This window comes from Calidris pugnax, unplaced genomic scaffold, assembly GCF_001431845.1.
Source record: "Calidris pugnax isolate Ruff unplaced genomic scaffold, ASM143184v1 scaffold41, whole genome shotgun sequence".
Taxonomy (NCBI): Eukaryota; Metazoa; Chordata; class Aves; order Charadriiformes; family Scolopacidae; genus Calidris; species Calidris pugnax.
The window spans coordinates 5,799,583-5,826,029 of NW_015094509.1; the positions used below are offsets into that span (position 1 = coordinate 5,799,583).

Genomic DNA, 26,447 nt, shown 5'->3' on the forward strand with positions numbered 1-26,447 from the left:
GAAATATAGCGAATGCCCTGATCTGCCCATTCCAGGAATGCCAGACTTGTGGTCGAGCACATTCCTGGATCTCTTTGGATACAGAGTGCTGAGGTGGCCAGATCAGGACAGGGTTTGGTTTTGGGGATGTGCAACTGTTGTGTTTGTAACAGCAAGTGAAAGCAAGAAACTTCTGGTTTTTGATACGTTCTTGCTGACAATGAAAGCTTTTCTCTGAGTTGCAACAGCTCATTGAAAGCCTTTTAAAATGTATGCATAGAAATGTCTTTTTACACTTCTTGCCATTAGGCTTAATATGCCATTTTAGTACCCAGTCACTTACTAATGACTGATCCCCAGTCGCTTAGTTGTGGCTGATCCTTGTGTCCTGCTTCCCATACCTTCACTTAACATGGTTAGTAGAGGTTCCTTCACACGATCTGTGTGCCGTGTTCTGTCCTGCATCAGCTTCATGGGGAAGTAAGGAGTCACCATCCCTGGAGGTATGTGTAGACGTGGCACTTCAGGGATGCTCTAGTGCCCGAGAATGTTGGTTTGTGTCTGTTTGTGGTTGGGTTTTTTGTGGGGGTTTTTTGATATTTTTTTTTGTGGTTTTTTTTTGTGGTTGGACTCAATGATCTCAAGGTCCCTTCTAACCATGAAGATGCTGTGATTCTGTGATTTTACCAAGACGACACAAATGGTGGCCTTTGTTTGTCATTCAGACTCCTGCAGCTAATGGCAGAGGGTGTTTGGCTGTGTTATTTCAATCATGGCTAATTGTAAGTGCCTGTGGTGTAGACGAGGGCTGGATGAGCCTGTGCTGGCTGAGCACTAAGGCACAGGGGCAGAAGTGAGGGACAGGAGGCAGCAGAGGACTTGGCAGAGCTGCAGCTGAACAGTTCGATGCATCTGGGCAACGGTCTGAATGAAGAGGGCTCTGGAAATAATTGAAATACTCTTGTTTCCAGTGCAGACAGAGTGTGAAAAGCCTTCCTGAGCATCAGCGGAGATGTAGGCAAGAAACCAGAAGATGTCACAGGCTTATTGGGGCAAGCATACCTCACTTTGCTGTTCCATGAGCAAACGTCTGTGTAAGCTGTAATACACAGAAGAATTGCTACGAATGAGCAGTCAGCTGGCAGAGGTGCATCCTCACTGCACAAGTGCCAGTCAAATTCTGCAAGACTGTAAAAACGAATGCGAAAAATATGTTATAAAGGAAGTCACATTCACCTCTTCACATTATCCATCCTGCTTACTTAAAATGCAAATAAGTGTAATTGTCCTTTGCAAAGGAATGAGATTTTTTTATTCACAGAAGAAATGTTCACGGAAGAAACGGTTTTTATGGGCACTGCATGCTTTATGATTGCTCAATGCGGATTTTTGTGCTGGTTTTGTGCTGTAAATTTGTGGGAAATGTCGAGTAGTACGTAAGCATCGGGGTCAGACCAATAGTAATAGGGGAAGCATTAATGCAGAAAGCATCTTGCTTCCTGTTCCAACATGCAGCCTCTACAGAATTATAACAAAGCTGTATCAAGAGGGGGATATATGAACAACGTAAAGGTGCTCTCCAGCTCCAAGAAGGGGCAAATGTCTGGTGAGTGTCCCTCAGCGTAGTGCACAATCAGTTTGGTGCCCCAAACCAGAAACGGGACAAATTCAAGGTCAAATTATGCATTTTTGAAAATATGCGTTCTGTTTTTTAGGCTATAGCTTGTTAACACTGCCCTGACAGAAGGAAAAGATTTTAAGATGATGGAGACCCTGATTAAGGAACGTGGCAGTCAGCCTCTCTGCTCTTCCATCAGAGAACAACATCTGTGCAAAACAATTCTGTTGCCAAAATGTTTCTTAACATATTATAATGTACCCAACCACAGACTTGCAGGCAGCTGGAATTTTGTGATCTTTCCAGGCAGACTTAGAGAGGTCTCTGGGATAAATAACTGTCCTTCGTAGACAAAAATAAAGCAACTCAGAGGCTGTGCATTCAAAATACTTGCCATATACTTGCTTTTAACGGCGTTTTAAAAAAGCACAGCCATTTCTGTGTAGACATTAACTGTAGACCTGTCTCAATATATCACGGAAAGCGTGTTTTTACAAGATGTTGCTTTAAAAGGATAAAATAGGAGGCGACTGACTTACGACAGAAAGATTTGGGTTGTTTTTATTATTCATTTGGGTTGCTGTGGGCTACAGTATGGAACGTGCAACATGATGCAACTCTCCTGCTTGTTTTCCAGTTGGATTACTGAGGCTGGAGGTATTGGAGGGATATCTGCATTTGAATTCCATTTTTTCACTTTCCTGTGTGGATTAGTAGCCCGTTCTGATGAAGTCCTGTTACCTGGACTCTGGTGCCTCAACTCTGTCCTGTGACTTCAGACTCTTGAGCTGCTGGATCAGCTCTTTCCAGATGCCCTTTGGTATCTGAGTACAATTTTTTACTTTACTATTGGCCTTGTCATTCACGGAAAACAAAAATCACAGGTTAGTGCTCTTGCACTCATTAACTTTTTTTCTGCCCAGAAGACTTTATTTTCTGGATGTTTACTTCTTTTGGTAGATAGTGTGCTGTATACCACACAGTCTTTCCAAAAGTACTTCGTAAACAGCACGACGTACTGTTTCAGAATACAGAACTGAGTAAATTAGGTAAGTAATTTATTTCTTTGGTTATTTTTTATCTTAGATTTTTTTTTTTTAAAGTTTATTTAATTTAAATAAGATCTTAATGCCAGATCAGCCTGTTTTTTGGATCATGCATCATGCCATAAGTCATTAGAAAAGCCACAGATATATAATTTTCTGGTTAAGAAAAATTAGAGGGTTGATAAATATTTAGCAATTAGTAGATTAGATTTTAAAATTGTGTATCCAAAAAAGTAAACAGAAAAACATTAAGTTTTTTAGATTAAATAATACCTATGAATTTGAGTTAATTACCGTTCCTAGTAGTCTCCCCACTCTAAAAACCTTTCTGATTTGGCAAGTTATGCCACGAGAATAAACACTGGCTTTGTGCACAGTGTTAGCAAGAAGTCACATGGTGGCTTTCTAAATTAACAAGAAGGAATTAGACTGCATTTGTTTCACATTAACATCTGGGAAGGGTTGTTCTTGGTTTCAGTGATATGTGGATGAAGGAATTTATTTTTTTCCAACCTTTCTTTTGTTTTATCTCTATCGCAACTTTATAAGGAATAGAGAGCAGCTGATAGTTAAGTTGCCAGTTTCTGCCTGCTAATGACCTCAGTTGAGGTTGTTTGGAGAATCTACATTCCAGGAGAGTCTGGGATCTTCTTTCTTAAAAGCTCTCATTGATTTCAGTATTCGTGCTACTGCAATAAAAATAGCAGCTGGAGGCAAGGCTAAACCAAGAGAGAGAGAAGAGACTATTCATATTAGCGTTAACTTACCCGTCCTGGTCAAACAGATGAGTGCTTATTTAGATCAGCAGCTACAGATTTCAGTTACGGCAGCCTTTCTGCTAAAGGAAGCAACTCTATTACCTACACCTCTCCCCCACCCCCGGTAAGCCACTACATTCTTTTTTTAATACTTTTCTTAGTTTTGGAGTACAGTAGCGTGTCTCTCAAATATCTCCTGTGATTTGCTTTGGGGTGGGAATGGAGTGCTGGGGGTGGAGCAAGTTCCTCCTATGGGAAAACCAGCCTCCGACCACAGTGATGTGATTGGCACATTCGAAGCATCGATTCACTGAGTATTTTTATAAACATAAAATGGAAAAACAAAAAGGAGATCTGCTTGTTTCCTAGTAAGTGGGATATGTTTTCGTCAGAGGAGCTAAAAGTGGATATTTTGTTGTTGTTGGTTTTTTCACTATTATTATTGCTAAGAGTGTTTTATTTTATGCTGTTCCTTCATACTGCATAATCTTGTTTTGCTGTCACACTGGAAAAAGTCCAGCAGTATAATCTTAAACTTCCTTTAAGACCTGTTGATGCTCATGCTCAGCAACAGTGTTTTGAAGTTTGCTCTATATATTTTTGGTCATGTTGGAAATTGCTGGCTCATCTCATTTCGTGTTCCAATAGCTATTAATATAAATGTATATGGTTGGGTTTTTTTCTTTTAGTTTATGGTCAATCTGCTACATGCAGGAAAAAATAATCCAGAGTGTACTCGGAGAAAATAAGAGATTGCTCATGACTTTTAAACTGGCTTTCTACACGTATAATGATTTCTATTACAAACATAATTAAAATATGCTAGACTTTGTTTTTAAATTTCATCCTTAATGTCATTCATTTAGCAGTTTTATTGCCTGGTTTGACTTTCCTATGTTCATTGATGGCATAGCAGACTTTCATTATTGAGAAATTATGTGCCAGTAGACAAGAATCACCTGAAGAAAAGGCCATGAAATTATCTGGAATAACTTTATGGAGTAAATTTGATGTCTGGCATGTTCCAACATCTTTGACAGGAGATGACTTTCTAAATGTCCTCAGATTCCAAGGAAATCTGCAGAAGGGAATAATATTTGGTCTCTAAGAGAGATCCTCTGATTTTTTTTACTAGTATTTCTTAAATTAAGAGCTGAGAATTTAAAAATATCCTAACAAATAGAGGCAGCTCCATCCCTCTGGAGGTCTACACAACCAGTTCATAAGATGTCACACTTCCATAACCCCTGACCAAGCCTTGTTTAATTATTTGGCAAAGGTTAATCACCTCCTCAAGGAGGAGGCAATCACTCACGAAGCTGTAAACCCCTGAAGGATGGGAAGCGTCTGAGAAAATCCTGCCCTGCCAAACCAGTCTTGCAGTAATTTATGGAAGAGCTGTCTTTGATTTGTACTTTGGCTTTCAATTACTTTCAAGATGTGTCTTCCTCCTTCACTTTTCTGTATGACTTCTGGCAGTCGTTCAACCAAAAAAATTAGTTATTGAGAATTACTTGTATATGGTGGTATTGTTTTCCTTAACTTCTCAGTTGTTGGTTGATGAATTCCTTTCTGTTGCTCTTTGTGCGTACAGCTGGGAGGTAAACATAAGATTGCAAAGGACTTAGGGCCATTAGGCCTGTCTGTGCTCTCAAGGAGCGAGTGCAGAGGAGGACAACGAAACTAGTGAAGGGCCTAGAAGACAAATCATACGAAGAGCGGCTGAAGGAGCTGGGGCTGTTCAGTATGAGGAAGAGGAGGCTGAGGGGAGACCTCATCACTCTCTACAACTACTTGAAAGGACACTGTAGAGAGGTTGGGGCTGGTCTCTTCTCACAGGTAATTAACAATAGAACGAGAGGGAATGGCTTCAAGCTCCAACAGGGTAGGTTTAGATTGAACATTAGGAAGGAATTCTTCACTGAAAGAGTGATAGGGCATTGGAACAGGCTGCCCAGGGAGGGGGTGGAGTCACCATCCCTGGATGTGTTTAAGGGCCGTTTAGATGCGGTACTGAGGGACATGGTGTAGGGGAGGACTTTGTAGAGTAGGGTAGATGGTTGGACTCGATGATCCCAAGGGTCTCTTCCAACCTCAATGATTCTATGATTCTATAAGGCATTCTGCTTTTTCTCTGAGAGGAAGACTTTCCTCCATTTTGTTGAGGGAGCCCCTAAGGAAGAGCAGGACCTGCAAGAAAACTGGGTTCTGAAGTTCTGCAGTCAAGATCACTTGTTGACACAAGGCACAGGCGAGTGTTTGCAGCTGTTTCATTTAGCCTTAATTTAGCTGCAGCTTCTGAGGCACACCGGCGTGTTGATGCCTGTCTGAATCTCTGATTTCCAGAGAGCAATAGCTCTTTCTGCATGTCACAGCCCACGGGGACCAAGAGAGCAGGGACGTTCCTTCACATCAGGAAGCTTTTATGCCTTGCTCTTCATGCACATGAGTTCCTAAAATACCTGTACTTACATTCTTGATGCCATAAAGTTCTATTATTGCAGTAGGATTAGCCTTTAAATACTCAACCGTGCTAAAAGCAGAATGCCAGAATGCAAAGAGCCTCCCTTTTTAAATTACTGCATAAATTAAATCTTTCCATTCCCAGGAAGCCAGTCTGAATTCCTCTTTGCTAGAGGACTCGCTGTAAGGATTTAGTTACCTATTATAATACAGGATTTTCCAACTGAAAACAACCACCCCCCTGTAAAGTCAACTTGTTACAGCTCTGATGGTTGTCCCCAGCGTGTAAGCCCTCCCAGACCTTAGTTAGGACTGGCTCTCACTTGGATTATGTGCACCCCTTCAAAATGTGACCTATGGATATGCCCAAGTGACAAAGAACAGAGCCATGCCCAAACAATCCAGACTTCTTAACTTAAGCTTTTTGGCAGAGCAGTCTGAGGCAGAAGTGTCAGTCCTGGTCCCAGGGAGGAGAGGATGAAGTGACAGTGAGGCAGGAGAGCAGGACTATGGGCCAGGTTCAGCAGGAACAAAATGGCACAAGCTATAAATGAGGGGAAGAGTTACACCGTGGCGATGGATGGTGAACATGTCATCAAATTGTTTTCATCACTGCCTGGATTATAACAGCAGTATATTCTTTACACATTTAACCAAAAAAAAAAAAAGTCTCCTTTTGCTATTAAACAGGATGATCTGTAGAGGATACTACTTCCTCTATTCCTCTAATTTTTTTAATAGCATGACTACTTTGCTAAGGACTACCATGAGTCCTGCCTCAGTCAAACCTTCTTTATTTAAGGAAGACATAGTCCTGAGTAAAGAAATCAATAACAACTTCAACGTTGTGACCCCACTGAATGATAATCAGTGCACTGTCAAAGCTGGTGGGAATATTGCTTTCAGCTTGAGTGGGGGCAGGAGGTGACAGGGCTGGACAGGAGCTATTAAAATGATTTTTGTTCTCAAATTGCTACTTTCTTGCAGATTTTCAGCTGATATAAGTTAGGGTAACAACTACGGTGAAGTTACACATCTTGGTTATGCAAAGTGAGTCACTTAGCCTTTGATTCTCAGGCTGTTACCTATTTGTGGACTTAATTCCGGGGCTGGTTAAAAGTTTTGCTAATGTGGCATCTCTCAAAGCACAAAATTTTGAGATGTTTCTTCTTCTAATTGTTTTTCTTTTAAAAATATTTCGCCTACAGTCACTTATCTATGAAAGAAATATTTCCCAATACAGCTGTTTACACATTTTTAGGGATATGAAATACACTTTTGTTAACAGAAGAGAGAAGAAAAGAATGTGGAAAACATTGTGTTACTTAAGAAAATAATTTAATCTTTACCTTTGTGCTCTCACGAAAGCTACAGGTTGTAAAAGTTCTACTAGATTCAAGTAGCGCTGCCAGTTTAAATGCCCAAATTCCCTTTAGCTACTGGGCCATCCGCACTAGACATCAAAGTTCAGGTTTGATATCATGTACACAAGGTACTAGTGACAACCCACCAATTGCATTGTGTATCCTTCTTTACAGGAAAATAGCTTTATCTCATTTATCTGTGAGACTTCATTTCAGGAAAAGTGATGGCTGTTGGTTTTGGTCACTACTCGTGTAATGGTGCAACAGCTCCACATTCACACCACCTCAGGAACAGCTGCATTTTAAATTCTCACTCCCTTTGAGCCGTACACACTTAGACATTTGAGCATTTTGTCTCAGAGATGGAGCTCTGAATGACCCACATTTAAAAAATAAAAAAAATTAAGAAAAAAAATCGGGCACAAAAAGCACAAGGTGATTTAAAATCCCCTCTGTATTAATAGAGAGTTTTGCCAAAATTTCTAGCATGCTGCTGTCCTGATGGGCTCTTGGGACAGCTGCAATCATGGGAGGGGGTTTCTGCCAACATTTCACGTAGCCATGGAGGGCAGAGATGGAGCCAGGAGGTTCTGGAAGTATGAGCTCGTGTTTCAGGGGAGAAGGTTGTGACTGGAAACTGGGAATGCTTATGAGGAGATTTAAGGAAGATACAGGACTGGTGTATTGGATGCCTCAAATTTCTCTCCAGAGATGATGATGACGTTTTTTGCTCTTAGAGGGATAAAGTGAGAAGTAAGAGGAGACACCCGTGTGTGAAGAGGAGGTGAGCAAAGGATGGGGGGTTCAGCAGTCACGCTTGAACACCTATGGGAAGAATGAAAATTTAACTACTCCAGATTTCCCACAGTGCTGCTGCAGTTACAAAAAGTTCCATTGGGATGAGAAAGCATTTAATCTTTAAAGAGTTTGACATCTTTTAATCTTTAATCCTCATCAGGCCTCATTAGTTATGTGATCAACTAGGAAACTGAGTTGCACCAAAAAAAGCTGAAAAAGAACGTGTATACGTTATTCAGGGCTGCTGCACCAGGCACACTTTACAAAGGAATGCAAACCTTTCGGGAAGTTTGGGTAGGGCAGGTTGTTTGTTTTAAACTGGCCATTGACCCCCGTTTTATCAACGTAAAATTGTGATCAAGTGTTTTTGACCAGTGTCGCGTGGAGGAACCTTGTTCTACTTGGAGAACTTGGCTTTAGCTCATAGGATTCTGACGAGGTTTTCTTTGGAAGTGTTTTAGACTGCGTGTGGAGGGGGGAAAGGAAGGAGAAATAAATTTCTTCTGAGACAGGCACCCAAAAGAAGTCATTTGTTCTAAGTAAGCATCATTACGAGTCAGCAGAGCCAAAGAACTGAGACAGTCGCTGCAGTCCCAGCTCTTACGTCTCCCTTCCCCATCCCTGAGGACCTCAGCCCCAGAGGGGTGTGATGTGGGCACAAGGCTGATTTAGCAACGCAGCCAGGCAGTTACCTCGTTTTTCCCAGCTTCTGGCAAGCTGGATCCTGTCCTGTAAGCACTGGAGTGGGAAGCTTTTACAGTCGTGTTTTGTTGAACTCCCTTATACAAAAGCGTTCCAGGAACAGGGTGTTCAAAACTCAATCCCTCTGCATGCTAGTGGCTTCTTCCCAGAAGTCAAGTGAGGTTAATAACTAAACAAGCTGCATTATTCTCTGCAGCAGCAATCTCATCTCTAGCAACAGCTGAAGCTCTTTTCTTTGTCCTCACATTAACATTAGCCTCCTGAGGCTGGAGTTCTTGAGTATCTTTTTCTCTCTCGTATTCCTCAGCAGATAATTTTCAGATGGATGAGACTGATGAAACAAATAGGCAAAATAGCACAAATAGGCAGGGCTTAGCAGGGGAATTGGACTAGATGATCTCTAGAGGTCCCTTCCAACTCTGTCAAATCCGTGAAATAATAACGAAGTGAAGTTCTTCCAGGGAATGAAGCAAAATTTAGGGACTACACCTGTGTGGGACACTCCTGCTGTATAAGAACATATTTCCAGGGGTACAGGGTCTCCTTCTTCCCTAAGAAAACTTCAATAACATAATGCAGGATTACAATTCAAGATAAATAGTAAAAGCTTCAGGATCTATAACAAAGGATGGTGGCCTCACATTCATCCATTAAAGATGTACAGAACAGTGAAAGATAAGAAAATCCTGGACTGCGAGATAAAAGCAGGCAAAATAATTGTTCTTTGTAGAATTTATGCCATGTATGTTAATACTCTTGTCTGTCTTTCTGATGCCATGTGTATTAAAAAAGATATTCTGTCCTCTTGTTTTCAGGTAATGACAGCTGAGGATGCCAGGCCCCTGGAGAATATTCCGCAATAAGAGATCCAAAACTAAGAATGGAAACACCGAAATGGACAATATGGCAGACACAAGTGACAAAATGCAGATGAAAAAAGAAATCACATTACTAAATGGAATTTCCTTGATTGTAGGGAACATGATTGGCTCTGGGATATTCGTATCACCCAGAGGTGTTTTAATGTACAGCGCTTCCTACGGACTCTCCCTAGTCATCTGGGCACTTGGTGGGATGTTTTCGCTGTTTGGAGCTTTATGTTACGCTGAATTGGGAACATCCATCATTAAATCTGGAGGCAGTTACGCCTATATCCTGGAAGCATTTGGTGCCTTTGTGGCCTTCATCAGACTGTGGTCTTCCTTGCTCATTATCGAGCCGACAACCCAGGCAGTGATAGCAATCACGTTTGCTAACTATATTGTTCAACCAATTTTTCCTCATTGTGAGCCACCGTACGATGCAGTCAGGTTGATTGCAGCTGCTTGTATTTGTAAGTAAAGTTATGATTTCTAGAAGTTAAGAACTGTAATTGTAGACGCGCAGAGAGATTTTCCTGAATTTCTATTCCTTCACCTTCTGTGAAAATAATTATTGCCTCTCTAAAACATGTTCTTAAGAACCAATAGTCTTTTGTTGTGATGTATTTTAATTAGGGCTGGGATTATTACAGAGGAAAGGAGAATTACAACAATTTGGCTGGGGGAAACTGTGGCTGCTGATTAACGATACAATCATTGGCCTGATACGCAGCCTGCATTTGGTCCGTGCCCTCTCTTGCAAATCAACAGATGAACAAAAATCTTAAAATTCATATAGACGTAATAATACTCTGCATAATATGAGTATTGTGGCTGGACCTGCCACTGGCCGAGCAGCAGTGCTCGCCACAGCACTTTACCTGCCCAGCAGTGTTCAACTTCTGCAACAAAACTGAATGCAAAGAGTATGGCAGGAAGAGGAAAGAAGAACTAATTGATCCCACCCACTCTCTGCAGCTGAATCACTTATTGTTATGTCTATGAGATTCAGTCAAAATTGAGGCTTGAGAGAACTCTGTAAGTGCTTCTGTAATCTCCAGACTTGGGAGATTAGATTTAGAGAAATCTCACCTGCATGTCAGCATCTTTAGTGAAATTTAAAGATTATTTAAAAGGAACAGGTTTTAGTCCTAAAATTCAAAATCTGATGTGTTTGTTTTACCTACTGTCGTGAAAATGGCATCCTCCAAAAAACTATTGTGTAACTTTTAAATCGGTATTTCATTCATTTTAATAAATCTAGATGGAATTTGATCCTGTTTTATTTCTTGAAAGAGGGGTGGTATCTGGATGTATTTGAAATATGCTTTATGTGATATAAAATATCAGTGTTCCTCTCATGCATATTCTTTTTCTCTACAGGTTCCTTAACATTTATTAATTGTGTTAACGTGAAGTGGGGAACCCGTGTACAAGATGTCTTCACATATGCAAAAGTTATGGCTCTTATCTTGGTGATATCTGTTGGCCTTTACAAAATTGGTAAAGGTAAGAATATTTTTCATTAGATTAAATTCTTAAAAGTGAACCTATATGAGTTTCAAAATCTGTGTGCCCAGGTGGCCAAGAAAGCCAATGGCATCCTGGCTTGTATCAGAAATAGTGTGGCCAGCAGAAGTAGGGAGGTGATTGTGCCCCTGTACTCAGCTCTGGTGAGGCCACAGCTGGAGTATTGTGTCCAGTTTTGGGCACCTCAATACAAGGAGATCTGGAGGTGCTGGAGCGAGTGCAGAGGAGGGCAACGGAGCTGGTGAAGGGCCTGGAGAATAAGTCTTATGAAGAGCGGCTGAAGGAGCTGGGACTGTTTAGTTTGAGGAAGAGGAGGCTGAGGGGAGACCTCATCACTCTCTACAACTACTTGAAAGGACACTGTAGAGAGGCTGGTGCTGGTCTCTTCTCACAGGTAATTAGTATAGAACAAGAGGGAATGGCTTCAAGCTGCAACAGGGTAGGTTTAGACTGGACATTAGAAAAAAATTCTTCACAGAAAGAGTGGTCAGACCCTGGAATAGGCTGCCCAGGGAGGTGGTTGAGTCACCGTCCCTGAATGTGTTTAAGAGTCATTTAGATGACTTTAGATGTGTTTAAGGGACATTTAGATGTGGTGTTGGGGGATATGGTGTAGGGGAGAATTTTGTAGAGTAGGGTTGATGGTTGGACTCGATCCTAACCTGAATGATTCTATGATCAGACTCCTCAAGACTTACATATGAAGCGTTATTTATTCTGTAAAATAATGCCTGCCATAGGAAGATTAGAGGAATTTTATAGCTTGGAAGCAATGGAGTTTTAATTATTCTTCTACCCTTGGTGTGGGAAACCAACATACACCAAGTTCTGTGTTGCTCAGGCTGAATAGCAAAGAGCAGCTGAATTAACATTAGTTTAGCACTAACTAGTTTAAAGTCAGCCTGAGTGTCTCCGGCCCATGCTTGGTAAAGGCTAGCCTTGCTTCTTGTCCTGTGACAGGACAGCACAGCAGAAATCACTGGACACGTCCGTTGCATTGCTCCTCACCCCCTGCTCTCCCTGCCCTGCCAATGCCAGAGAGCCACGGACGAGGGGACAGGGTTGGGGAGGGATGAACTCCTCCTTTCCTCCTTTGGTGAGAGGGGGTGCTTGCTCCTAGAAACAAGGGAGAAGGCTGTAATACTGCGGTCCTGTCAATCACTTTGGTATCATAAGACATTGCAGGACAAATGAGCCACCCTGTATCAGCAGTAGCTGGACCAAACTGAATACACTGAAAAGCTGGAGCCTAGTTTGTTCCAGTGCTACCTCTGATCTTTGTATGTGACAATAGATCTGATTTTATTAATTTGGGTCTCTGGTGCAGTAAAGTCTCTTCCAACTCTAGCTCTGTTTACTAAGCTTAGCTACTGAGGTTTTTTCATTGTCCTTTCCCATGAAATTCCAATGAAATAGACATTGTATTTTTGTTCAGTTAAAATAAGGATGGATTTGCCTCTTCAATTTAGGAATTGTGTTTTTCTCTTGCTGAAACTCTCTTATAAAACCTAATGAGCATGCTTGCTTTTTCCGCATTTGCTGTCCTTCTCCTTTCCCTGGCTGCCATTCTGGTGCATCAGCTGCTACGCTGTAAAGACTGCAGGCTTTAAGACAGCTTTTTTGTTTAGCCAGTATCTGTGCATGTCAGTTGTCACTGATTTATTCCAGTCTAAAGAAACCCGAACAAACCAACCCAGTCCTAAGAGCAGGAATGTGAAGATGCAGAGGAAAAGCATTGCTTAAGGGCCACAGTTATGAGAATCATAGAATTGTCTGGGTTGGAAGGGACCTTTAAGATCATCTAGTCCAACCATCAACCTAACTCTGATGAAAAAAAAAACCAAAAACCAAACAGAAGAAAACCATGCACAAGAACCCCCCACATCACTAAACTATGTCTCTAAGCACCATGTCAACCCATCTTTTGAAAACCTCCAGGGATGGTGCCTCAACCACTTTCTTGGGGAGCCCATTCCAATGCTTAATAACCCTTTCTGTGCAAAAATTTTTCCAAATATCCAACCTGAACCTTCTCCGGTGCAACTAGAGGCCATTTCCTTTTGTCCTATCACCTGTGACTTAAGAAGCAGCAGTTCCCCTCACAAAGCTGCTGCAGTTTTACAAAGGTGTGAGTCCATGACATCACCCCTGCGGCAGTTTTTTCCCATTCCCCAGTCACAAATTTACCCCTGCTTTCAAATCGCCACCTTCAAAACTCCCAGCCCACTCACTGCTGTGCAGCTGCCACAACACAGTTTGGATCAGGGGACGTTCCCTCTGCTGGTGCCTCCACATCACCCACCCCATTTGCATTGTTCCCTGGGGTCAGGGAGGGTAAAGGCAGAGAGGAAGCGTTGGTGTGAGGAAAGCAAAATGCTGAGGGATTTTAGTGGTGGTAAAGGTCTCGCCTCCTCTTCGTTTAAGCAGAAATGAGCACTCGTGGTGGTTTAACCCCAGGCAGCAGCTAGAACCATGCAGCCGCCTTCTCGCTCCCCCCGGTTCAGATGGGAGAGAAAATCAGAAGAAACTCGTGGGTTGAGATAAAAACAGCTTAATAGGTAGAGCAAAAGCCATGCACGCAAGCAAAGGAATTCATTCACTACTTCCATCAGCAGGCAGGTGTTTCATCACCAGGAAAGCAGGGCTCCATCACGAGTAATGGGATGGACAAACACCATCACTCTGAATGTCCTTCCCTTCCTCCTTCTTCCCCCAGCTTTATATACTGAGCACAACGTCATACAGCATGGAATATCCCTTTGGTCATTTGGGGTCAGGTCTCCCAGCTGTGTCTCCTCCCAACTTCTTGTGCCTCTCCAGCATTCTACTCGCTGGTGGGGTGGTGTGAAGAGGACAACAGGCCTTGAGTGCTTCCCAACAATGAAAAACACCAGTGCATTATCGCACTATTCCCATCCCAAATCTGAAACATAGCACTATACCAGCTGCTAGGAATAAAAAGTTAACTCCATCCCAACTGGAACCATGACAACACTTAAATACAGCAAGGACTGGGAGGAGGAATGATGTAGACCTCTGGAGGAAGCTGTAATCAGGTCAATGCACTCTTTCAAACTCAGCTGCTGTTTTAATGAAAGGAATGGTTATGACATTTCAGCCCTGAAGTATTCCTTCTGATATGCTCAGATATGCCTGTTGTTTTGAAACACTGTGAATGTACCTGATTTTGAATATCAGCTGTCTTTAGTAAAAAAAGCCTTCTTTTGGTCCTTTTGGATTTTTTTTTTTCCTTCCAACTATATTCTTCCCCAAAGAATGTGTGCATCTTGTAGCTTCACTTTCCTCAGTTCAAACCATCTCCTGGTGTAGTAACTGCTCTTCAAAGACTCTATTGCTTTTGTGGTATCTATAAACCCCTTAGTTTAACCACAGGGTGAAATTTTTAAATTTTATAACAAAGACCTTAATTTCTTCCCTAGTAGAGGTGTCAGCGTGTTTCTATCTTCCTTAATACTTAAACCCACTTCTGTTTATATGAGATAGTTTACTTTCCTTCTGTAAACTGAGAAAGTCCTTTCTTCCCCTTTCCAGAATCGCAGTGAAGGCTCATGCAGTTTCATTAACATTTTGCCTATTTTGCAGCATTCTGCAGGTTGTAGTCTCAACCTATTGAGCTAAACTAGAGGATAATTTTGAAAGGAAAGATTTTTTTTAAGTCTCCTCTCTTAATTTTGGGGAACATCTTAGCAAGGCAGAGCATCCCACTGAGAACCAAGCCTCCAGAAGTTCCCCCTCCGGTGGCCACTAATGCTTCTATTGGAAAAAAAAAACATAGATAAGAGGAAGAAATATGAGACGGATTCAGGAATTGAAATTTGGTTTCTCAAGGGCCTCTGCCTGGCTGATGGGGCATAACACAACTTCAGTACAGCTCCCTGCTTCGGTAGGCAAGACAGCGATTCTAGGAGATGAATTCTGGTAGAATTACACAAGTAACAGCCAAATAATAAACATGGGAAGATGTCTTCTGTTGGCTCTCCCCGTACAAGTGTAACTGTTCAAACGTCTGACTGAAACTTTCCTATTTGTCAAGTGAAAATATAGGCTGTGCACTTCTAGAAATAGTAATGAAACCTGGATGCAGTGGTTTTTTTATTTCCTTCTGGTTTAGCTGAGACTTTTAGTGTAGTGTTCAGTGTAGTGTTCCTTCTATGCTACAGTCCTTGGAACATAACAGACAATTGGTACCTGCCTTTTGTACAGGGGAAACAGAAAACCTGAGAGCTCCGTTTGAGGGCTCAGCAACAAGCCCAGGGATGATTGCTCTGGCTCTCTACTCTGCCCTTTTCTCCTACTCGGGATGGGACACGCTCAACTACGTCACCGAGGAAATGCAGAACCCCCAGAGGTAAACGGGTGCTTTCCCTTTGCATTGCTGGAGTGTCCTGGTAAGACAGGTGATGGAAGGACAAGCCACTCTGTATTTGTTTCTGATTGGAAATTAGTCAAAGTAATTTTTTCCTGCAAAAACCTTCTTCTTTTCCTGAGAAGCAGTAAGTATACAAACTCTTCCTGATTATTGTTGTCTCTCATCAATCGTGTCACACTCATAAATCATATATGTATTTTAAACCTTCTGCTTTAGGCCAGAATTTTTAAAGAAGGAAAACAAATCCCTGCTGAAAGCAGGGAAAAACATGGGTCCATCTAGCTCTCTAAAATTCCCTATTTCTTTTCAGTCAGATAGAACAGTGATTTTATTTTCCACCAGTGGAGTCAGACTGTTTCAGGTTTCAGACGGTTTTATCATGTGATCTCCAGCATTACTGTCTATGGGGAAAAAAAAATTTAATTTTACTGAAGATGAAAGGTTAAGTAAAAAATAAAGAAGTCCAGAGTAGCACTGGAAATACAATCTCCTCCCCTCTGTAGGGATGTCCACCCCATGGGAGTGGTGTGGCTCACCTACTCAGACTGAGTCTGCCTTGTCTTGGGACATACGTAGGTTACGAGTCAGGAAAAAATATGCTACCATCAAGAAACCTAAGTGGTTTAAATCTCATTGCTTAAGTGCTTTCTTAAATTGCTTCATAGAAAAGACAGTACAAAAAATTTACAGGTATAAATGTACATTTTTTTTCTCTGTAACTTGTGACAGACCCACAAGCAGCCGACTAAGCTGCTTCTGGAATTGTTCCACACTTGGCTGCACATTACTTTGTAACCCCATAATGACAAAATGATGAATGACAAAAAGCGATGGAGTTATCCAGTCACAAATGTTTGAATTTGGAACAATCTTTTATTTAAATATCCCTTATTTAGAGAATGTGACATAATTTTGCCATTTTCCTCTTGCAGGAATCTACCTCTTTCTATTGCCATTTCAATGCCTATTGTGACTATTATTTACTTACTGACTAATATAGCATACTACATAGTGCTGGACATGTCAGCTCTCCTCACAAGTGATGCAGTGGCTGTGGTAAGCTGTGTATAAAACTTAAACCAAAAGTCTGGATGTCAACCAAGTATGGATGACATCACGGAAGAATCCCGGTTAGCATACTTCTTGGCAAAGCAATTGAATTTTTTCCATGCTGAAGGTTGCTGCTTTGTTTTTCTGTAAGAGTACCAGTATATTAGAAGGTGCATATAAAGAATATATCCAATAAATCTGCTCTTGTAAAATCCTCTTATATACTCTGTAAATCCTAACTGCACTTCATTGTGGAAGATGCTTTTGCCAGGGCCAGAGCTACAGAAAGTCTGAGTGGTTTAAAAACCAGGGGGTTTTGCTATCATTCTACTGTACAGTGTGTGATGTTTAATGCTGCAGGATCACAGCAATATTTTCAACACAAAAATGCGCAGTGAAATGCGTTTTTTAAAACCTTATCAATATTTTACATGAGAGTACAACTATATCTCATGGATTGCTACAGTCGGGATTTGTCAGATTACATTGAAGCCAATACATAGTCTTCTATTATCTCATTGACTTGATCTAGGCTAGAATATATTTTTTAAATCTTTTTAAAATGTATCTGCCATTTTTATTTTTGATATTGATCAGTTTTTTCAAATTCTAATTTCCCAAGTTGTCATTGGGTGCCATAAGAAAGCAGGGGGTATGACAATATATTTGAGCTGGTGTGTTTTCATGAGAGTTTCTCGGGATTGTCCATATGCTTAATGTTACCAGCCTCACTATTATTTTCTTTTTCTGTTACAGACATTTGGCAGTGAAACCCTTAGTTACGCTAAGTGGATAATTCCTATAGCAGTGGCCATGTCTTGTTATAGTGGCTTAAACTCATCAATAATTGCAGCATCTAGGTATGAAATATAAGATTTATTTTAAGTAATTGAAAATAAATAATTTATTATCAATCTGTATTCTTTACTAATGCATTGTCAAAGTAGAAAATGTAAACGTAAAACTGACACGGTTAATTTTTGCTGTGTCGGGTTGTACATTTATGATGGAAGGATTGTTATGGTCTGACGTGTCTTCTCATGATCAGCACCAATGGATAAACTCAAGTGCTGCTCAGTTGAGATGAGAGCAGCATTTGCAACAGAGTAATAAAAGAATTAATCACAGAATCACAGAATCGTCATGGTTGGACAGGACCTCTGAGATTACTGAGTCCAAACACACACACACAAAAGACCCCTACAGTCTCGGGCACTAGAGCATGCCCTGAAGAGCCACGTCTACACATTTCTTCAGTACCACCAGGGGTGGTGACTCCACCACCTCCCTGGGCAGGCTGTGCAAGCCCCTGACCACTCTCTCAAGATAGTAATTCTTCCCAATATCTAATCTAAACCTCCCCTGCCCCAACTTCAGACCATTTCCTCTGCTCCTGTCATTATTCCCTTGGTAGAAGAGGCCAACCCCCACCTTTCTACACCCTCTATAACTACCTGAAAGGAGGGCAATGAGGTCTCCCCTCAGCCTCTTCTTCAAACTAAACATGCCCAGGATGCTGCCTTTGTCCTCGGCACACTGCTTGGTTGAGTTTTCTTGTTCTCTTTTCCAGGCTTTTTTACGTTGGAGCCAGGGAAGGACACCTCCCTGACAGTCTGAGCCTGATCCACGTAAAGCGCTTCACCCCGGTCCCTGCTCTCCTCTTCAATGTAAGCCACGGGTCGGGGCAGCTGGGGGTGTGATGTGGGAAGTATTAACACCTCGCCTCTGCCTGGGCTTTCCCCTGGGATTCTCCTGCGCTGGGGACATCTCCCTCAAGTGCCCACAATTTCTAAAACTCATTGAGGGCACTGGTGGTGATACTATAGAATCATAGAATCATTGAGGTTGGAAGAGACTCTTGGGATCATCGAGTCCAACCATCTCCCCTACTCTACAAAGTCCTCCCCTACACCATATCCCTCAGTACCGCATCTAAACGTCCCTTAAACACAGCCAGGGATGGTGACTCCACCCCTTCCCTGGGCAGCCTGTTCCAATGCCCGACCACTCTTTCAGTGAAAAATTCCTTCCTAATGTTCAATCTAAACCTACCCTGTTGGGTAGACAGACCTATGTCTGGTGGGGGGTTTTTTTCGGTGGAAGGAGAACGGCTTGAGTCACATTCATACGTTCTCTGAACAAGATTAGTGAGAAATACAATAGCATTACTTCGAAAACAGAGAATGGCTAAATATGTAACAGTATAGACATGAGTTTCTTAAGTCTTTACATCATCTTTCAGAGTGTCACTGGAGAAGAATGTGGCAGGAACATCTCTCAGACCCTGCCGCAGGCTGATTTTCTAGGACTCTAGTTATAAAGGGAGTGACAAAGCACTTAAAATTAAATTCCTACCATTGGATGCCTATGGCCATATTGACTTTTTCCTGCTGTCACCGTACAAACGAATCTTGTGACACAAAATCGAGGAACCATAAACTATAGAATTAGTGGAAATTATTTTAATAAATAATCCATAAATCTAACAGGTTAAAATAAAAGGGAGGATATGCACAAGCAGAGAAGGTGGAATCATTAAAAAGCATTACATTGCTGTTTATTTGAATGTGTATTTTATTTGGTGTCTTCCACTGTTCTGTGTTACATATGGCTTAGGAACAGATTATCATACAGGTCCAATTTGACATGAAATAGTTTACTGAAAGTTATAATGTCATTATGAATACTCTTCTCTGACAGATTCTGTTTGCACCAGTAACATGAGTTTAATACACCACCATTCATGTTTTTCACACTGGAAATTTTTTTCTGTTCATCTGCTAAAACAGACATTAAATTCCTGGCATTTTAGGTCTTCCCATGCAGGCATCCCTGCGTACCACAGAATTTATTGGTCTCGATGTACGAGTGGACTGTGAGAGCCTCCAACTGTGAAACCAAATTAAAAGCTTGTTTTTTGACTGAAGCTGACCAGAAGAGCAGAGGAAGCTGCTGCCTGCAGAAAGCTTCTTAGCAGCTTTCTTAGGAGGGTTTCCTGCTGATGCCGAAACCTCACTTTGCAAACCTGGCACCACTCCAGATAAATGTGGTGGTCTCACTGCTGTGTTTAAGGAAGGGATACCAGCCTGTTTCACACAGCACGTTTGCAGATTTCTCAGACTTTAAAGTACATCTTTCTTGTAAAGAATTGACCTCCTAACTCCAGGCAAATACGTTGGAAACAGGCTGTTTTATAACTTTGCTACCTCTTTATTTTGTAAGACATGTCTTTACTTTCACATTAAAAAGTCTTTGTTTTTATTATCTCCAGGGCTTAATGACTTTGCTTTATCTCCTGGTGGAAGATGTTTTCCTCCTCATTAATTACTACTGCTTCAACTACTGGCTCTTTGTGGGTCTGTCTATTGCAGGACTGATATATTTGAGATATAGTCAGCCACACAGACCACGGCCTATTAAAGTAAGTAAACGGGAGAGGAAACGAGCCCTAAAAGCCAGCTAATGCACATGCTTATGTGATCCTTAATACAACAACCACAACATTACTAGTTATGTTATAGACTATGTATCAGCCATAGAAATAGTGTCAACATAGAAGAAATGAAGGAGCAAAACCCATTTGAGTTTCCACAAGAACGTCTGTTCTGGTACTTTTACTGTGTGGTTGAAATGATATTTACCATTTCTTTTTCAGAGAATCATAGAGTTGTCTAGGTTGTAAGGGACCTTAAAGACCATTGAGTTCAACCATCAACCAAACAGTGCCAAAACCACCACTAAACCATGTCCCTCAGCACCATGTCTACCTGTCTTTTAAATACCTCATGGGATGGTAATTCCACCACTTCTCTGGGCAGCCTGTTCCAATGTTCAATAATTTTTTCAGTGAATAATTTTTTTCTACCTTTTAACTATCTTTATTTCAAAATAAACAAGAAATAAATAAATGTCTGGGGTTCTTAGCCTCTTCTGGAAGAACCCCGTTTTGTATTGCTCACAGTGGACCTCAGTAGAGCTAGTGATGGGGACTCCAGAGAATTCAACACCCTGATCAAACTTACATGACATAACAAATTCAGCAAAGTTCCTTCAAAGCCCAAAAATGCTCGATTTTCTGCTCATGCAGAAGATCAAAATTTTAAATAATCAAGTGTATCCTGAGCGTTCTGTCTCACTGCATAGTGGTCACAGACAGTAAAATGCAAGTTTAATGACTGATTGCAGACGCGCGTCTGGCTCTCAGTTAGGAGAGGGAGACTGCACAGAAACAAAGCCTGCCTAAAACTACTTTCTAGTTTTAATCCAGTGATTGTCCAGAAAGCAGGGACGGAAACCCAGAGCTTCCCCCAGGCACAGAAAACCATGTGCTGGCTCCCGTCTCCCTGCGCTCTGTTGGCTCTGTGACCGGCATTTCAGCTCGGCAGTAATGCAGTAAAAATTATGAGAAATCCAACTTAACAACCTATGTAAATATTTCTTCCTTGTCGCTCACTCTTCCTAACCTCCCACACCATTTTTTTAACCACACTTTATTTTTTCCCATTCGAGCATAAAATCGTGATTATAAAAAGCACGGTTCAAACGAAGGAGTAAAATATCCGAAGCACCTACTGTTTAGAAAACTTTCCATTCTTCCAGAGCAGACCAAATTTTCCTGAAGCATGTTCACATTTCATTTCCAAACTCTCCCCCCAAATATGTGGAAGATAAAGATTAAATCTTGCCTTATTGGCAGTTTTTCTATTGACTCTACTAAAGCAAGGATTACAGTCAGATTATAGATAATGACTGTTTAATTCCTATCAGCATTTGCCAGCAGAGCCAGCGTCACAACTGCGCATACACATTTTTCTTTTCTGAAACATAGCAGTTGGTTTTTATCAACATATATTTTTTACCTTTATAAGGGAAAAAGAAACATTTATACCAGTAAACTCTCAGGATTTTCTGCTAGTATTCAAATGTCAGCTCCTGGACTCTTGAGGAGGCTCATTACTACTAATGAAAAATACCTTGGTGAAAAATAAAATATCTTTGTGTAAAAAAAAAGCCTCTTTATGGAAAGAGGTTATTGCAACTTTCCTTATTTGTAGTATACTTGTTAAGTGTGCGGGCAAAATGGTTGTACCTAAGTCTGTTAATTCTGTAGTATCAACACAGTAACTGAAAGTCCAGTTGAGTTAGTGCCCAATCAAACTCACAATTAAAAATTTGCAGTTGAAGTTTGAGGGAAAACTAGCCGTTGCTGCTCAGTTTTAAAGGAGTGTTTTCTAAGATTGAGCTCTTACTAATGTGGAAAAGAACTAGGCTTGTGCAGGCCTGAAAAGAACAAAATGGTCAGAGATTCAGGTATGCACCAGGTAGGAGGCTCTCAGCAGCACACATAGAAGCAGGCAAATTGCACTGACTGTGGGCAGTCAAAAGATTCGGTAGACAGTAGTTGATAGATATATTTTATTACTGACTTGTCTAATGTTAATCTCCAAAGCCTGAAAACAGAATACGTTCTGCATCTTTTAGTAAATGTTGGAATTATTTATTTATTTATTTATTTTTGTCTCCACAGCTTAACCTCTTCTTCCCTATAGTATACTGTTTATGTTCCCTTTTCCTGGTCATAGTTCCTCTCTACAGCGACACAATCAATTCCCTTATTGGTATTGGTATTGCCCTCTCAGGCGTTCCTGCATATTATTTGGGTGTCTATCTGCCTGTTGAAAAACGACCAAAATGTCTACAGTGGCTCTCCGGTAAGCAATATCATCTTGCCCTAGCCAATGCACCAAAATCTCCAATGCTTGGTCAGAAGACAGAAAGAATAATTCTTCCTAGAATCCTTTTTCTTTATGAAGTTTTACTACAGCACACCCAAGATCATTTGCTTCATCGCATGGGCCTGAAAATAAAACCTTGCATACCTGTACAAAACAGTCCAGTATGTGGATATATATGGTCTCCTAATATTTGTGGTGTTGAGCCATTTCAAGATGTTGACTAAATAAAAGCTGTGTAGGACTGTGAATACTAAATGCATGCAGTTGGATGCCCTGGAAGGCAGAAGTGCCAGGACACCATTGCTTCACTTTCTTCCCACGGAGTGGAACATCTCAGTCAAAGAAGCCCATGACTTTTCATAAATTATGAAATGATTAATTATTGGCCTGAAGGGCAGTTTTCACTCCTCAAATTCATGCAGTCTTGAAAAGCAAAACTTTCATAATTTTATTCAGATTGAACTCAGCTATCAATCTGGTGATTCAATTAAAATGTTGATGAAAGTCCGATTGAATGAGACTTTCTGTTTAATTATTGGGCTCCTTTTTGCCTATTTACCTATTTATAACGTGCTTAATCCAACTGATCAAGGTGTTTTAAGATTCTCCTAATATCTATGTAGTTCTTTCCAATCCTCAAAATCCATACATTTGTCTAAGATATAATATAACTTTGTCTCACACATTTTTGCTATGTATTACAGCTACAACAACAAAATACGTTCAGATGCTCTTCTACTGTGCTCTGTCAGACCTGGACATAGAAATGGAACCTACAGCAGCCAAAAGTCAATAGAGTCGCCTTGACATGGAGAGTTGTGCCTTGATATTTCCCATCTGGAGCAATTTTTGTCATCTGAAGTTCCCCTCACATGTTCAGTTGTACTAAAGCAGTAACCACTGTACTATGCATCAGTTTGATGTCTGTTAATTTGTGGCCCTTTTATAAACCCTTCTGTTTTACAGTATTTTTTAATTTTTAAAAAAAATTATCTTAAAAAAATATTTTTTTAATTTTTTTTTAAATTGTTAATAGTGAGTTATCACGTAACTTTGAAACTATAAAGCGTTGTATGAACAAACATTTATTAGTAGATAAGTGCTAAATATTACATTAATTGCAAAATTGTAATAAAGAGCATTAGGTCTAGTCACAATCCTAAGAAATAAATTGATACATTTAACAAAAGTCAGAGCAGATATTTGCAAGGTTCAAAGCCTAAACTGGGAAGTAGAAGCCACAGTGTACTTCTAAAAATGTAACTAAATTCTTAGCAAAAATAAAAACTATATAATTGAAACTGGTAGATGTGCTTTGAGTCAATGTAGTGTTAGTGGTAAACTATTCTAATGCATAATTCCTGGCATACATACTGTACCAAAAGGAGAAAACAAAAGGTTTTGGTCATTTAAATTCTGTTAGAAATTCTTCTTTTACAATATCCCACATTTATTACCCTTTTGCAGAAGAGGTATTTTCAACAAACAAATTAAAGCATCGTAAACGAAGTACTTTTGCTTTCCGGAATGACCTGCAGGGCTGGAGCACTGCAAGGGACTGTGTCCCCTTCCAGCCAGAACATATTCAGGGAAAACACTTCACCTTCTCATAGTGTCCATTGCTTGCCTAGAAATACCAAAAGTGGGACCCCGTGAATCATACTGATTTTTTCCATGGTGGAATTTGTTTAAGGCATTCACAAGGAGAAGTGAAAAACCATTGATTTTGTAAAATCCCTTGAGACCCTTCCCAGCCCTTCAGGCTCACCAGTTCCTGTGGGCCAGGTGACCTGCAGGTCTTCTACTGAGCACGCAGAGAGCCTCCAGCACCGGCTGCCAGCTCTTCAATGCCATGTTGGAGCCCGTTGCACAACGCCCAACACAGGCACATCAGGTTTGAACACAAAGAAGTTTTTCAACGTGCAACTAGTCCTAATTCTCTGTCTCCTGAAACGGAGGGGGCAGTAACTGTCATTAAAAAATTGCCATCAGCCTTGCAACCTAGACCACAAAAAACAGCTGCTCCAGCTCCACTGTGGTTTGTTGATGTGATGAAGTCCCATTTGTTATCCTTGTTAGGAAGTCGTGCTTCCTTTCTGTAATTATATTTGAATATAACATACATTGTTTGGAATTTGAGTTTCATTATTCCCGTTCAATTAACCCCAATTAAGGTGATTTAATCGTATACCAGTCCCTGTGGCTCCTAGCATTATTGTCTTTTATTGATGTCTCCCCAGCGAAAGAGCAGTGGCACAGGGAAGAAGGCAATCATTGCTCCTTAAACCTCTCTCCATTCCCTCCTGGCATTGTAAGGTCATTTGCAAGATGATAATTTCAAGCATCTCCAACACAATGTTTGCTGATGGGGCATCCCGTGAAACCTTTCATTTGCATTTCAATGCCATCTGCTGTGGCAGTTCCCTTTCAGCCGGGTTTTCTTTCGATACAAAGTATGAACAATAAAAATGCACTAAATTAAGGTAAACGCGAAGGCATTAGAGATGCCTGTTTTGCTTTTTGGAAAGCACAGCTTCCGAGCACTAAAATCACTTAAATATCACAATCACAAAACACGAGGAGGAAAGAAGACCTAGGGTGTAGTTCCATTTGCCCAGCTCAGAACATCTCTTCGCACACACAACTCATGCCTCTGTTATCAGTATAGCACCGTTTTGATCCTGCTCTACGAGTGTACAGAAATACTGCGTTTTTCACCCCATTTCTTACACAGCACCGGTTAACGATAGAGCTGTGGTCGCAGACTGTATCGGGGCACGGAGAGAGTACAGGGAGCTGGGGTTGTTCAGCCTGGAGAAGAGGAGGCTCCGGGGGGACCTAATAGTGGCCTTCCAGTACCTGAGGGGGGCCTACAGGAAGGCTGGGGAGAACCTGTTTAGAAAGGCCTGCAGTGACAGGACGAGGGGAAATGGCTTTAAACTGGAGGGGAACAGATTTAGACTGGAGATGAGGAGAGGGTTCTTCACTGTGAGGGGGGTGGAGCTCTGGAACAGGTTGCCCAGGGAGGTGGTTGAGGCCCCATCCCTGGAGATATTCAAGGTGAGGCTCGATGAGGCCCTGGGCAACCTGGTCTAGTTGGGGGTGTCCCTGCTGACTGCGGGGAGGTTGGACTAGATGGCCTTTGGAGGTCCCTTCTGGCCTGGGCAATTCTATGATTCTATGAAACCCTGCAGGTCGGTACCAAACTGGCCCCACAGAGTTTATAAGTCGTGCTTGGTGCTGAGCTGTGTGTCACCCTACCATCCTCTGAAGCTTTTCCTTGCAGGACCAACGTTCCTAAGTGATTTGAGACACCTGAGGTGACATCTCAGGGGGTAACAGACAGCAGACACTAGAGGTAGGATAATAAGGGCTACAGACTAAGACCATTTCCACAGAGAATTCAGAGCTGAGAAAATTCTTTGTCTGTTTTTTGGGTTGGTTTTTTTTTTTTTTTTGCATTAATCTGTTAACTTTCTGGCCACGACACAGAGGCCTTCACTTTCTGTCTTTCTGGAAAGAAAGAAACTAGTAGCCAGATGCAAGGTCATAAATGTGAATAATGTTACTGAAATTCTCTATGGGCGGTGGAATCTCAGAACTGTTAATGTGTTTGTTCTTTTTCGCTCCTTACAAATACTACATGTAAGTTATTGTGAAATACCTAAAGCAAGTCGTAGATGCTGACGTATTTAAATAAATAAACATTTAATCCGTGGCAAATGCTACAGTCATGTGGTTTCAAAGCACAAAAATAGTTATTATGAATGAAATTTGCCCTGACTTACATCCTGCAAGTTAGTTTTCCAGGAAAGCGATGAGACTTTAACTTTTATTCATTTTCTCTATAACACAACAAAATAAGCATTTATGGAAGGAAAAAATTCTGATTACTCCAGGTGGGACTCTCTCTCAATGCAGTTATTAGCAATTCTTTACCCAAACTCTCTTGTTCTAAGGATAAACACATCTGTTTACACTATTCACTGATGGTCAATTATGCAGTCAAACAATAAACACTATTTTAGAGACAACCTTGGCATCCAGGCTAAGTATCCCATCATTACATGAGAAAACATAAGGAGGAGGCTGTTTGATGTCTAGTTTGTCAGTTGGCATCTCTGTGGCAGAAGGGAGTGGGGTGTGGATAACAC

General features: G+C 41.1%; 1 protein-coding gene across 4 annotated transcripts; it reads left to right on the forward strand.

Annotated features, from left to right (window-relative positions):
* The first annotated feature begins 1,360 nt into the window (after positions 1-1,360).
* Positions 1,361-24,781, forward strand: LOC106902190 (Y+L amino acid transporter 2-like). 4 transcript variants are annotated; one of them, XM_014965469.1, is made up of 11 exons: positions 1,361-1,585; positions 2,235-2,646; positions 9,544-10,061; positions 10,972-11,097; positions 15,343-15,487; positions 16,441-16,564; positions 17,315-17,418; positions 18,129-18,225; positions 19,830-19,979; positions 22,086-22,269; positions 22,998-24,781. In XM_014965469.1, exons 3-11 carry the CDS (start codon positions 9,560-9,562, stop codon positions 23,087-23,089), a joined length of 1,524 nt encoding a protein of 507 aa, XP_014820955.1. In that variant the 5' UTR covers positions 1,361-1,585; positions 2,235-2,646; positions 9,544-9,559; the 3' UTR covers positions 23,090-24,781. The 4 variants fall into 4 exon arrangements, with proteins under 4 accessions (XP_014820955.1, XP_014820954.1, XP_014820956.1 ...); XM_014965468.1 differs by lacking the exon at positions 1,361-1,585 and having other exon boundaries at positions 1,923-2,646; XM_014965470.1 differs by lacking the exon at positions 1,361-1,585 and having other exon boundaries at positions 1,923-2,481.
* The last annotated feature ends 1,666 nt before the right edge of the window (positions 24,782-26,447 follow it).